A 14,570-nucleotide genomic window follows, 5' to 3' on the forward strand; every position below is an offset into this window, starting at 1 on the left:
TACATAAGGTTTAAAATGGAAAAAATAAACTTAAAAACAAACAAACAAAAAGTAATTAAACAGCAACAGGCCAGGCTTGGTGGCTCATGCCTGTAATCCCAGCACTTTGGGAGGCTGATGCAGGTGGATCACTTTAGGTCAGGAGTTTGAGACCAGCCTGGTCAACATAGTGAAACCCCCGTCTCTACTAAAAATATAAAAAGTAGATGGGCTTGGTGGCACACACCTGTAATTCCAGCTACTTGGGAGGCTGAGGCACGAGAATCACTTGAACCCAAGGCAGAGGTAGTGAGCCGAGATCGTGCCACTGCACTTCAGCCTGGGCGACAGAGTGAGACTCCGTTTCAAAAACAAAAAAACAACAACAAAAAAAGATTTGCCATGGAAAATGGGTACGTGGGGGAATTCAGTAATCTATTCTGTTTATTTATCCATAGTAACAGACTAAAAAGTGAACTCTGCATATCCATACTTAGCTTGAAAACTTCCAAATTATGTAGAGTGATGTAGTCACTTATGTCTCTGTTCCAACGACAGCCCTCCCTTGTAATAGTCTTAACACTTTCCATTCCTTTGTGTTCTGTTCTCCAAAGTACTTAAGTTGCTAGGCGCAGTAGCTCACGCCCATAATCCCAGCTCTTAGGGAGGCAGAGGTAGGAGGATAGCTGGAGCCCAGGAGTTGGAGACTTGCCTGGGCAATATAGTGAGACTTTGCTCTCCACAAAAAAGAAGGGGGGAAAAAAAAAAAAGACAAAAGTACTGGAGTTAAGTTACTTATTTATACACTGGCTCACCTTACTGTAGTGCAAGCTCCATTTTCTTCACTGCTGTATTAATTATATTCTCCGGCACCTGGAATACTGCCTGGCACATAGTAGGCACTCAAAAAATTTGTCTAACCAGTAAGTTTCTTTTTTAAAGGTTAAGCAGCACACATTTTAATAAATGGCAGAACAGGGATTAAAACTCGGATATTTGCATGAACACAAGTTTTTTTTTTTTTTTTTTTTTTTTGAGACGGAGTCTTGCTCTGTCACCCGGGCTGGAGTGCAGTGGCCGGATCTCAGCTCACTGCAAGCTCCGCCTCCCGGGTTTACGCCATTCTCCTGCCTCAGCCTCCCGAGTAGCTGGGACTACAGGCGCCCGCCACCTCGCCCGGCTAGTTTTTTTTTTTTTGTATGTTTTAGTAGAGACGGGGTTTCACAGTGTTAGCCAGGATGGTCTCGATCTCCTGACCTCGTGATCTGCCCGTCTCGGCCTCCCAAAGTGCTGGGATTACAGGCTTGAGCCACTGCGCCCAGCCATGAACACAAGTTTTAAACTTCTTTGCATGCCACGGAATGCAACTGCTGCATCATAAGGCCAACAATGTTTACTTTTGTAAGAAACTGCCAAATTGTCTTCCAAAGTGGTTGTGTCATTTTGCATTTACACAAGCAATAAATAACATGTTACTCCCTATCCATGTCAGCATTTGGTGCTGTTGGTATTTTGAATTTTAGCCATTCTAATAAATGTACAGTAGTATTTCATTACTTCAATTTGCAACTCTCTGATGACACCTGACGAGAGCATCATTTTTTTCTTTTTGAGACAGAGTCTCATTCTGTTGCCCAGGCTGGAGTGCAGTGGCACAGGATCTCGGCTCACTGCAACCTCCACCTTCTGGGTTCAAGTGATTATCTTGCCTCAGCCTCCCAAGTAGCTGGGATTACGGGCGCGTGCCACCACACCCGGCTAATTTTTGTATTTTTTTAAGTAGAGATGGGGTTTCCCCATATTGGCCAGGCTGGTCTTGAACTCCTGACCTCAAGTGATGCACCTGCATTTGGCCTCCAAAAGTGCTAGGATTACAGGTGTGAGCCACCACACCCAGCCCATCTTTTCTTTTTTTTTTTTTTTTTTGAGACGGAGTCTCGCTCTGTCGCCCAGGCTGGAGTGCAGTGGCCGGATCTCAGCTCACTGCAAGCTCCGCCTCCCGGGTTTATGCCATTCTCCTGCCTCAGCCTCCCGAGTAGCTGGGATTACAGGCGCCCGCCACCTCGCCCGGCTAGTTTTTTGTATTTTTTTAGTAGAGACGGGGTTTCACCGTGTTCGCCAGGATGGTCTCAATCTCCTGACCTCGTGATCCGCCCGTCTCGGCCTCCCAAAGTGCTGGGATTACAGGCTTGAGCCACCGCGCCCGGCCCAGCCCATCTTTTCATATACTCATGTGCCATCAATGCATTTTCTTTGGTGAGGTATCTGGTCAGATATTTAATATGTGTGTGTGTGTAGTTTTTTATTTTTTGGTAGAGATAAGATGTCACCATGTTGCCCAGGCTGGTCTTGAATTCCTGGGCTCAAGCAATCCTCTTACCACGGCCTCCTGAAGTGCTAGTATTACAGGTGTGGGCCAGGCCCAGCCCAGACATTTATTATGAATGAGATTGGGGTCTCACTTTGTTGACCAGGCTGGTCCCAAACTCCTGGACTCAAGTGATCCTCCCACCTCGGTCTCCCAAAGTGCTAGGATTACGGGTGTGAGCCACTACACCCAGCTGCTAGTCCTTTTTTTTTTTCTGAGATGGAGTCTCACTCTGTCACCCAGGCTGGAGTGGAGTGGCATGGTCTCACCTCATTGCAACCTCTGCCTCCCTGGTTCAAGCGATTCTCCTGCCTCAGCCTCCCAAGTAGCTGGGACTACAGGCACATGCCACTACGTCTAGCTAATTTTTTGTATTTAGTAGAGACAGGGTTTCACAGTGTTAGCCAGGATGGTCTCGATCTCCTGATCTCATGATCCACCCGCCTCAGCCTCCCAAAGTTCTGGGATTACAGGTGTGAACCACCGCGCCCAGCCAATTTTTTTGTATTTTTAGTAGAGACGATGTTTTATGTGTTGGCCAGGCTGGTGTCGGATTCCTGGTCTCAAGTCATCCACCTGCCTTGGTCTCCCAAAGTGCTGGGATTACAGGCGTGAGCCACTGTGCCCAGACTGGTTTTTTTTGGGGGGGGGGCGGGCGGACTCTTGCCCTGTCGCCAGGATGGAGTGCAGTGGCATGCTCTTGGCTCACTGCAACCTCCACCTTCCTGGTTCAAGCAATTCCCCTGCCTCAGCCTCCTAAGTAGCTGGAGCTACAGCTGCACACCACCACACCTGGCTAATTTTTTGTATTTTACTGGGGGGGGTGCGGGGTGTTTCACCATGTTGGCCAGGCTGGTCTCGATCTCTTGACCTTGTGATCCGCCTACCTCGGCCTCCCAAAGGGGTGGGATTACAGGCGTGAGCCACCGCGTCCGGCTAGACTGTTATTTTTTCAGAGTTGGGGTCTTGCTGTGTCACCCAGGCTAGAGTGCAGTGGCATGATCATAGCTTACTGCAGCTTTGAACTCCCGGGTTCAAGCGATCCTCCTGCCTCAGCATCTACAGTAGCTAGGACGACAGGCATGCACCACCACACCCAGCTAATTTTTTGTAGTTTTAGTAAACACGGGGTTTCACCATGTTGGCCAGGCTGGTGTCATCACCAGTCATCACTTGAGAACTCCTGATCTCAAGTGATTCACCCGCCTCGACCTCCCAAAGTGCTGGGATTACAGGCATGAGCCACTGCGCACAGCCTGCACCAGCACCGTTTGTTGAAAAGATTATCCTCTCTGCTTTCTCCATTGAATTTCCCTTCTCCTTTGTCAATGACAAACTTACTATATCTATGTGTCTCTATTTCCAGGTTTTCTATTCTGTAACATTGATCTGTCTATTCCTTTGCCAAAAACCTGTACACAAATGTTTAAGCAGCTTTATTCATAATTGCTAAAACTTGGAAGCAACCAAAATAAGATGTCCTTCAATAGGTGAATGGGTAAACAAACTGTGGTACATCCATACAATGGAATATTATTCAGTGAGAAAAAGAAACAATCTATCAAGCCACAAAAAGATACACAGGAATCTTTTTTTTTGAGACGGAGTCTTGGAGTCTCGCTCTATCACCCAGGCTGGAGTGCAGTGCTGTGATCTCAGCTCACTGCAAGCTCCACCTCCCGGGTTCACGCCATTCTCCTGCCTCAGCCTCCCAAGCAGCTGGGACTACAGGCACCCACCACCACGCCTGGCTAATTTTTTGTATTTTTTAGTAGAGACGGGGTTTCACCATGTTAGCCAGGATGGTCTCCATCTCCCGACCTCATGTTCCACCTGCCTTGGCCTCCCAAAGTGCTGGGATTACAGGCATGAGCCACGGTGCCCAGCCAAAGACACACAGGAATCTTAAAGGCATATTGCAAAGTAAAAATCTGAAAAGGCCACATGCTGAATTATTCCAACTGTATGACATTCTAGAAAAGGAAAACTGTGAAGATAGTAAAAACATCAGTGGTTCCCAGTGTATCTGGGGGAGGGAGGGATAAACTGGTGAAAAGGTTTTTGTTTTTAATTTTTGAGACAGAGTCTTGCTCTATCACCAGGCTGGAGTACAGTGGCACAATCTTGGCTCATCATAACCTCCAGCTCCCTGGTTCAAGCAATTCTCCTACCTCAGCCTCCCGTGTAGCTGGGATTACAGGCGCCTGCCAACACACCCAGCTAATTTTTGTATTTTTAGTAGAGATAGTGTTTCACCATGTTGGCCAGGCTGGTTTTGAACTCCCAATGTTCAGTGATCAGTCCATCTCTGCCTCCCAAAGTGCTGAGATTACAGGCGTGAACCACCATGTCCAGCCCAGAAGAGGTATTTTTTAGGACAGTGAAACATTCTATAAGAAACCATGATGGTGATACATGTCATCATACATTTATCAAAACTCAGAATGTACAACAGATACAGAATGTAAACCAGAATGTACAACACAATAAGATAGTTCATAGCACTATGAACTATAGTTAACAATAATGTATCAATATTGGTTTATCAATTATAACAAATGTACCACACTAATGCAACATGTTATTTTTTTTTTGTTTTTTTTTTGTTTTGTTTTTTTTTTTTTTGAGACGGAGTCTTGCTCTTTCGCCCGGGCTGGAGTGCAGTGGCCGGATCTCAGCTCACTGCAAGCTCCGCCTCCCGGGTTTTACGCCATTCTCCTGCCTCAGCCTCCCGAGTAGCTGGGACTACAGGCGCCCGCCACCTCGCCCGGCTAGTTTTTTGTATTTTTAGTAGAGACGGGGTTTCACCCTGTTAGCCAGGATGGTCTCGATCTCCTGACCTCGTGATCCGCCCGTCTCGGCCTCCCAAAGTGCTGGGATTACAGGCTTGAGCCACCGCGCCCGGCCGCAACATGTTATTGATAGGAGAAACTGCATGTGAGAGTATACACTTAAGGAGTTATATGGAAATTCTCTATACTTATTGCTAAATTTTTCTGGAAACCTAAAACTACTCTAAAAAACAAAGTCTAGGCCGGGCACGGTGGCTCACGCCTGTAGTCCCAGCACTTTGGGAGGCCAACGCGGGCGGATCACGAGGTCAGGAGATCGAGGCCATCCTGGCTAACACGGTGAAACTCCATCTCTACTAAAAATACAAAAAAAAAAATTAGCTGGGCGTGGTGGCAGGCGCCTGTAGTCCCAGCTACTCGGGAGGCTGAGGCAGGAGAATGGTGTGAACCCAGGTGGTGGAGCTTGCTGTGAGCCAAGATTGCGCCACTGCACTCCAGCCTAGACGACAGAGCAAGACTCCATCTCAAAAAAAAAAAAAAAAGTCTATTAGTTGGCCGTGGTGGCTCATGCCTGTAATTCCAGCACTTGGGAGAGGCCGACGTGGGCGGATCACCAGAGGTCAAGAGTTCGAGACCACCCTGACCAATATGATGAAACCCTGTCTCTACTAAAAATACAAAAATTAGTCAGGCGTGGTGGTATGCCCCTGTAATCCCAGCTACTTGGGAGGCTGGGATAGGAGAATCACTTGAACCCGGGAGGCAGATGCTGCGGTGAGCCAAGATCGCACCATTGCACTCCATCCTGGGCAACAAGAGCGAAACTCTGTCTCAAAACAAAAAAGTCTATTAAAAACAAAAATAGGCCAGGCACAGTGGCTCACGCCTGTAATCCCAGCACTTTGGGAGGCCGAGGTGGGCAGATCACAAAGTCAGGAGTTTGAGACCAGCCTGGCCAACATGGCAAAACCCTGCCTCTACTAAAAATACAAAAATTAGCTGGGCATGATGGTACGTGCCTGTAATCCCAGCTACTCGGGAGACTGAGGTAGGAGAACTGCCTGAACTGGGACCCAGGAGGCGGAGGCTGCAGTGTGCCAAGATCACGCCACTGCACTCCACCCTGGGCTACAGAGCGAGACTCTGTATCAAACAAAACAAAGCAAAACAAAAATACCTGAGCATGGTAGCGCATGCCTATAGCTCTAGCTACTCAGGAGGCTGAGGCAGGAGAATCGCGTGAGCTCAGGAGTTTGAGGTCCATCTCAGCAACATACCAAGACCATGTTTTTTTTAAGAACAAACAAAGAAAAACACTGAATAACCTATGCTTTTGTTCCAACAGAATATTCTGTCCAGAAGACTGCCTGTGAGTAAAGCAAAAATTATGCTCTACAGATAAAACTGCCCACAATTCTTAATTGTTATTCTAATTTTAATCAATACATTTTAATAGAAAAAAAAAAGACAGTAACTATCCCACTAGTTCTGCTTGTTCCTGTGTCCTTCCCACACTGGGACCAGCAAGGTTCTCTGGTGAGCAGTGCCTCTTCCCTATCAGGGCAAGTAGCACAGTGGCCAATGATGCTGCAGTCTGGGATTTATATACCCCTCACTCACATGCTTTTCACAGCCAACCACAGAAGCTGTTGATCTTTCTTAAATCCAGGTGGGAAAGATATCCAAGGACAAGGGAGACTCTTACCAAGTGGAGTGACCCGGGGCTGAACATCCTTCAGAACTTCATGTAGCCACTCCGTGAACCGAACATAATAAAGATCGGAGAAAATGTCATCTACCCTTCCATTTTCAAAAAGATACTAAAAGAAAAACAATTAATAGAAGTTATTGGTAGTCTCCTGAACAAGGCTTTCAGGGGAAATAAATATATTTTTCTACCAGTACTACTATCCTTCCCTACCCATTCACACCTCAACAAATTAAGGCACCAGCACGTGACACTTCCATAGTATGCTTAAGCTCATGTGACTGATTCTCATGACATTCTTGAGAGTTAGGTAAGTAAGGCAGATGTTGTGAATGGTATTTCACCCAAGAAAGGCATTGTTTTGTGTTAGCGGTAAGTAAGGCAGATGTTGTGAATGGTATTTCACCCAAGAAAGGCATTGTTTTGTGTTAGCAAAAATCATGAATAGGCTCTAGGGTCAGCCTTCTATTAGATATTATGTAAGTTAAATAACATGTGCAAGTCTTTTAATTTCTGGGGCTCAGTTTCCTTGCCTGTAAATGGAGATGATGGTATCTGCCTTCCAGGACTGGGGAGAGCACAGATTGAAAGCATGTAAAGCAATTCACACAGTACTTAGGTTAGGACCACCGAGAGAGGAAAAAACTAGGAGGCAGACATGTCTCAAGACTAGGCAACAGAATGAGTCCCAACCAGTAAGCCCTACTCTACTATATTGTGATTTCTCCTCAAAAGCCTTCAAACACTAAAACATCCACCTCTGCTCCCTTGAACTGCCAGTCTGCAAATTTCCGTTATGCTTCACCACAGATTTCCTCAAAACCTAACTACACTGGTATATTATTCTAGCTAGACTCCTTCAAATAAGTATTTAGTGTTAATGCAGGGAACAATGAGAAGGAAAGTTCTATGCTGGCACAAGGTTTTGTTTTTAATAAATTACTTTCATGAAAATCAGGTTTACTTTAACAAAAAGAAAAGTGTTACATAAATGCTTTGTGAATTACAAAAAAAAAAAGGTCAAGCTAATTACCAATAATGTAATAGAAGTTTCTCTAGGTAGTAGGATGATGAATAATGTTTGTTTTCCTATTTTATTATTTATTTTATGCATTTATTTTTTAAGAGGCAAGGTCTTGCTTTACAGCCCAGACTGAATGAAGTGTAATGGCACAATCATAGCTGACTGTAGCCTCAAACTCCTGAGCTTAAGCGATCCTCCTGCCTCAGCCTCCCAAATAGCTAGGACTACAGGCGTGCACCACCACACCCAGCTAATTTTTTTTCTTTTCATTTTTGAGACAGGGTCTCACTCTGTCACCCAGGCTGGAGTGTAGTGGCATAATCATGACTCACTACAGCCCCAACCTCTGGGGCTTAAGCAATCCTCCCACCTCAGCCTCCCAAGCAGCTGGGACTACAGGCATGCACTACCATACCCAGCTAATTTTTTGTAGAGATGGGGTTTCACTATGTTGCCTAGGCTGGTCTCAAACTCCTGTGGCTCAAGCGATCCTCCTGCCTGAGCATCCCAAAGTTCTGGGATTACAGGTGTGAGATATCTCGCTTGGCTCTTATTTTTTTTCTTTTTTTAATTTTTGAGACAGTCTCTCGCTCTGTCACCCAGGCTGGAGTGCAATGCTGTGATCTCAGCTCATTGCAACCTCTATCTCCCAGGTTCAAGCGATTATCATGCCTCAGCCTCCCAAGTAGCAGGGATTATAGGAGTGCACCACCACACCTGGAGAATTTTTGTATTTTTAGTGGATAGGGTTTCACCATGTTGGCCGGGCTGGTCATCTTCAACTCCTGACCTCAAGTGATCCACCTGCCTCAGCTTCCCAAAGTGCTGGGATTACAGGCGTGAGCCACCAGCGCCCGGCCCCGGCTCTTATTTTCTAAAGTGAACATGTAGGTTTTTAAAACTTAAAAAAAATGTGCATTTTAAAACTCATTATATACCTGAAAGAGAACTTCCTTATTTTAACTTCTTGTTTGTCATTTTATTAACTAAACTAGCAAACATCCAACAGGAACACAGCTCAAACATGTTCTCATGAAGATCTGTTTCCTACCTTTTGAATACACAGGAAAATATAGTAGAGCACATCTGGATCATAGGGTTCACCTTCTCCATTTCGAGCTTCCCGTGTCATTAGACAGAGCCCATAATTCAACTCTGCCACAGCAGAGGAGATGAGATCTTCCTGGAATCGCAGCAGTTGGCGCCCTGCAACGAAAGCCCCAAAGATGAATGGAGGTCCTGGCAACCCAGGACGAATGAAGGTCCTGGGGGTCCATATCTGGAAGGCTCAGAACACATACTGCCCATCAGGGTGCTGGGACAGAAATGGTCACTTGTATCTACTGTAATGTTTCACGCCTGTAATATCAGAACTGGCCTTTCATGTGAGTGTATGAGCCTAATGCCAAGAAAGAAGGGCTTGAGTGCCTACTCCCTGGTTCCCATTTCCTCCCAGAAGCCACTCTGTTCAGGTCTGGTAGGGTCAACTCCTGAAACCCGTATGTCTAAAAATGCCTGGTTTTGCACAAACCCCACACATCCTGCTTATTATGTACACAGGGTTAGTACTGCTTGTTGCTAGGACTGAATTCAACATACTATTACAGATGTTGCTCTCTTTTCCCCCAGACAGGGGATACCACTTTTCTGCCGTTTTGTCCCCCTGTTACTTCAGTACCACTGCATTTTAGACAGAGCCCACTCTTCTTCCCAGACACTCACTCCCAATGGGTGCCAATCTGTTCTGTGCATCCTTCTCTAATTCAGCATTCTTGGTCTGGGCCCAGTTTTTCCATACTTCAAGCCCTTCTTCTGGCTTCAAAGAATTTGGAAGCAGAAGTTCTGGGGAAGGCTGTGGCTGTGACTGTGGTTCAACTTCAGCAACCTGGACAGTTTGAGCCTATAGGAAAGAAACCATGAAAATGTGTCAATAACATTTTATATTAGATCCTTCAGCAAAACTGCCAGAAAATTGTTATGTATAGTTCATTTATTTAAGAAAATATTTCTCTACTCCTTACTGTCCTACTTTTTTTTTTTTTTTGAGAAGGAGTCTTGCTCTGTCGCCCAGGCTGGAGTGCAGTGGTGCGATCTCGGCTCACTGCAAGCTCCGCTTCCCAGGTTCACACCATTCTCCTGGCTCAGCCTCCAGAGTAGCTGGGACTACAGGCGCCTGCCACCACGCCTGGCTAATTTTTTGTATTTGTTTAGTAGAGACGGGGTTTCACCATGTTAGCCAGGATGGTCTCCATCTCCTGACCTCGTGATCCACCCGACTTGGCCTCCCAAAGTGCTGGGATTACAGGCTTGAGCCACCGCGCCCGGCCGCTGTCCTACTTTTTTTTTTTTTTTTTTTTTTTTTTTTTGAGACGGAGTCTTGCTCTGCCACCCAGGCTGGAGTGCAGTGGCCGGATCTCAGCTCACTGCAAGCTCCGCCTCCCGGGTTTACGCCATTCTCCTGTCTCAGCCTCCGGAGTAGCTGGGACTACAGGCGCCCGCCACCTCGCCCGGCTAGTTTTTTGTATTTTTAGTAGAGACGGGGTTTCACCGTGTTAGCCAGGATGGTCTCGATCTCCTGACCTCGTGATCCGCCCGTCTCGGCCTCCCAAAGTGCTGGGATTACAGGCTTGAGCCACCGCGCCCGGCCTTGTCCTACTTTTAAGAAGCTTTGCAGTTCTACCTCCTGCCCCAGGGACAGCAAAAGCAGTACTGCAACTGGGCTAGTGCAGTGATTCTCAACCTTGACTGCACTTTTAAGTGTTTTTTTTTTAGACGGAGTTTCGCTCTTGTCACTCAGGCTGGAGTGCAATGGCATAATCTCGGCTCACTGCAACGTCCGCCTCCCGGGTTCAAGTGATTCTCCTGCCTCAGCCTCCCAAGTACCTGGGATTACAGGCATGCATGACCACGGCCAGCTAATTTTATAATTTTAGTAGAGACGGGGTTTCATCATGTTGGTCAGGCTGGTCTCGAACTCCCAACCTCAGGTGATCTGCCCGCCTCAGCCTCCCAAAGTGCTGGGATTATAGGTGTGAACCACCGTGCCCAGTCAAATCTTTTATTTAAAAACACTAATAGACAGACTTACCCCAGAATCTCTCTGAGGGGGAATCAAGGTATCAATTGTATAAAAACTCCTCAAGTAAGATTGAGCCACTGCACTCCAGCCTGGTGACAGAGCAAGACTCTGTCTCGGAAAAAGAAAAAACAAAACAAAAGAACTCCTCAAGTAAAAAAGTAATTCTAATGTTTGGTCACCACTGAGAACTACTGGCTCAAAGCACTGCTTCCACAATCTTTTTCTTTTTTTCCTTTAAGATGGAGTCTCGCTCCTGTAGTACAGGCTTGACTGCAGTGGCACAATCTCAGCTCACTGTAACTTCCACCTCCCGGGTTCAAGCAATTCTCCTTCAGCCTCCCGAGTAGCCGGGATTATAGGTGTGTACCACCACACCTGGCTAATTTTTTTATTTTTAGTAGAGATGGAGTTTCTCCATGTTGGCCAGGCTGGTCTCGAACTCCTGACCTCAGATGATCCACCTGCCTCAGCCTCCCAAAGTGCTAAGATTACAGGCACGAGCCACTGCGCCCGGCCCCCACAATCTTTAATGTGCAAACAAATCACTTGGGGATTATATCAAAACGTATATTGTGATTGAAAAGGGTGGGATTGGCCGGGCGCGGTGGCTCAAGCCTGTAATCCCAGCACTTTGGGAGGCCGAGACGGGCGGATCACGAGGTCAGGAGATCGAGACCATCCTGGCTAATACGGTGAAACCCCGTCTCTACTAAAAATACAAAAACTAGCCGGGCGAGGTGGCGGGCGCCTGTAGTCCCAGCTACTCGGGAGGCTGAGGCAGGAGAATGGCGTAAACCCGGGAGGCGGAGCTTGCAGTGAGCTGAGATCTGGCCACTGCACTCCAGTCCGGGCGACAGAGCTAGACTCCGCCTCAAAAAAAAAAAAAAAAAAAAAAAAAAAAAAAAAAGAAAAGGGTGGGATCTGAGACTCAGCATTTCTCTTTCTTTTTTTTTTTTGGCAGGGACTGAGTTTCGCTCTTGTTCTTTGGATGCTGGAGTGCAATGGTGGGATCTCGGCTCACCTCGACCTCTGTCTCCCAGGTTCAAGCGATTCTCCTGCCTCAGCCTCCCAACTAGCTAGGATTACAGGCATGTGCCACCACTCCCAGCTAATTTTGTATTTTCAGTAGAGATGGGGTTTCTCCAAGTTGGTCAGGCTGGTCTTGACTCCCAACTTTGCAATGTCCTACTTTTTGAAATTCTTTGAGCATGGTCTTGCTCTGTCACCCAGACTGGAGAGCAGTGACATGATCTTGGCTCACCACAACCTCTGCCTCCCAGGTTCAAGGCATTCTCCTGCCTCAGCCTCCCGAGTAGCTGGGATTATAGGTGTCTGCCATCATGCCTGGCTAATTTTTGTATTTTTAGTAGAGATGGGGTTTCACCATGTTGACCAAGCTGGTCTCAAACTCCCGACCTCAGGTGATCTGTCCGCCTTGGCCTCCCGAAATGTTGGCCTTACAGGCATGAGTCACCATGCCTGGCCAGATTCTAAAGAGATCTTTATACCCTAAAAAAGTAAAATTCCAAGATTTTCCATTTTTTTAGTTTGGACGCTGATTTTGAAGGGCAAGAACTGAGTCACCACATGTTCAAAGAACGTGCTTGAGCTGGGTGAGGTGGCTCACACCTGTAATCCCAGCACTCTGGGAGGCCGAGGCAGGCAGATCACTTCAGGTCAGGAGTTGGAGACCAGCCTGGCCAACATGGTGAAACCCTGTCTCTACCAAAAATATAAAAAATTAGGCAGGTGAGGTAGCATGCGCCTGTAATCCCACCTACTTGGGAGGCTGAGGCAGGAGAACTGCTTGAACCTGAGAGGCAGAGGTTGCAGTGAGCCAAGATGGTGCCACTGCACTCCATCCTGGGTCACAGAGCCAGACTCTGTCTCAAAAAAAAAAAAAAAGTGCTTGGATTCTCAAAGGTGCAATAAAATAGCAAATCAATTCAAATCACCCAAAACCCTAGTTTCACTCACTCACTAATTGAAAAAACGTGTGCAAAGCTTTGCATCAGGCCCAGAATACTGACATGTATTAAATTACAGTCTAGGGCAAAGAGCTGATTCAATCTGCAGTGTTGTGAAGAAAATCTTTGGCATCAGTTTTTATCCTTAACTGCACTGGCTAATCCAATGATCACCAAAAAAAAAAAAAAATTACTCAAACCATTTCTTTGAAACAGTTCCACAAACTGCCAACCATCATGCCCCTCTAAGACATCTAGCACAGACCAGGAGGGCAGCTGAGCTCAGGGCCAGAGGACCCAATAGCACCAGAAGCCTCTCAGTGAGCCACACAGATGTCCCCTCCTCCCCGCCACCCACAGGCCCAAGCCTCCCTTTACCTAGTCAGTAAGTACTTTCTTAGCTCAGGAAGCAACCCATCTTTCCCCTACTCTGTTTTATTAAAAAGTTTGTCATGAATTACTGTCTTGCTCAAAGCCAAGTCTATAGCTGGGCCCATTCTTGCCCTTTCTTCTACTTTTAACCTGAGGACTCATTCTCTGATTTCCATAGACCTTTGATCTGGATGCTGTATTCAGGGCTCCAATCACTATTCTGTCTACCCCAGAAATGAGCAATTTCTTCTTGGTGGCCTGTAGTAGTTGCTGCCACCACTACCAGCACTACCACCCTCCTTGTACTCCCCAGTCGCATACACCTGAAATGAAAGGGTCAAATGCAATGGATGCTTTGGCCCTAACCTACTGGACCTTTCTGGCACATCCAAAAATGTCACTCACAACATTGTCCTTTGTACTCTGCTCAGCTTCCTGTCACACTCCTGGACCTCCCTCAGCTATCTGGCAGTTCTTTCTGTGTATGCTTTAGGTTTATCTCTGCCAGGCCCTTACATGTTTGTTAACTATGGGGCTACTCTATAGATCCACTTTCTCATTTCAACTACATGTTCTCCCTGGTGAGTCTCACCCACTTTTCCAGTTTGGATATCCGTATTTGTCAAAGTGATCGCTATGTACCTCCAAGCTAGAACCCTTACTGCCCCTACTGCCTGCTTAATATGCCCAGTGGGTACTATATATCTCCAACTGAACATCTCATAGCCACCTCCAACTAACATCTACAGAGTATTCATTATCTTCCCTGCCCAGATCTGTTCTCCTGAGTTACCTCCCTCCCTCGTTCAATGGCAACATCATTTACCCAAACTGGAAATCCAGGAGTCTGGCTGAACAAGTAGGCAGTGGCTAGAGCATGGGAGGCAGTGCTTCTGTAACAGGCCCCCTTTACTGTGTGCTTCCAACCACTAAATGTCAGTTAACATTCCCAAGCATCTTTCAAAAATTCTTCCAAACGTGTCCAAATGTCTATCAGTGGATGGAGGAGGCAATAATGCAACCCAGGTTGAAAGTTGCTCATACAGAGTATTGTACAATGTGGTGTAAATTTGTTCCTACACATAATGGGAGCCCTTGGAGAGTTTTAAGCTAGGAAGTGACATGATCTTACATTTTATGATTATTCTCATTGTTCTATGAAGAATAAATTGAAGAACAAGAATGGAAGCAAGTACTGGTGGCCTAGACTATAGTGGTGGCAGTGGAGATGATATAAGAGATTTTGAGAGGTGTGATGGCAGAAGCAACATGGCTTGTTAA

The 14,570-nt window shown here is 46.5% G+C and overlaps 1 protein-coding gene across 5 annotated transcripts in view; it reads right to left on the reverse strand.

The window, feature by feature from the left end:
- Positions 1–14,570, reverse strand: part of QRICH1 (glutamine rich 1) — a 68,825-nt gene that overhangs the window by 10,107 nt on the left and 44,148 nt on the right. For all 5 annotated transcript variants that reach the window (XM_033206798.1, XM_033206809.1, XM_033206816.1 and 2 more), the window contains 3 exons: positions 9,594–9,771; positions 8,923–9,077; positions 6,845–6,959 (listed from right to left, as the gene is read on the reverse strand). In XM_033206798.1, the coding sequence (XP_033062689.1) occupies positions 6,845–6,959; positions 8,923–9,077; positions 9,594–9,771 (448 nt within the window). The remainder of the gene's footprint in view (positions 1–6,844; positions 6,960–8,922; positions 9,078–9,593; positions 9,772–14,570) is intronic.

The sequence above is a fragment of the Trachypithecus francoisi genome, unplaced genomic scaffold, assembly GCF_009764315.1.
Source record: "Trachypithecus francoisi isolate TF-2019V2 unplaced genomic scaffold, Tfra_2.0 Lachesis_group0, whole genome shotgun sequence".
In the NCBI taxonomy this organism is placed as follows: Eukaryota; Metazoa; Chordata; class Mammalia; order Primates; family Cercopithecidae; genus Trachypithecus; species Trachypithecus francoisi.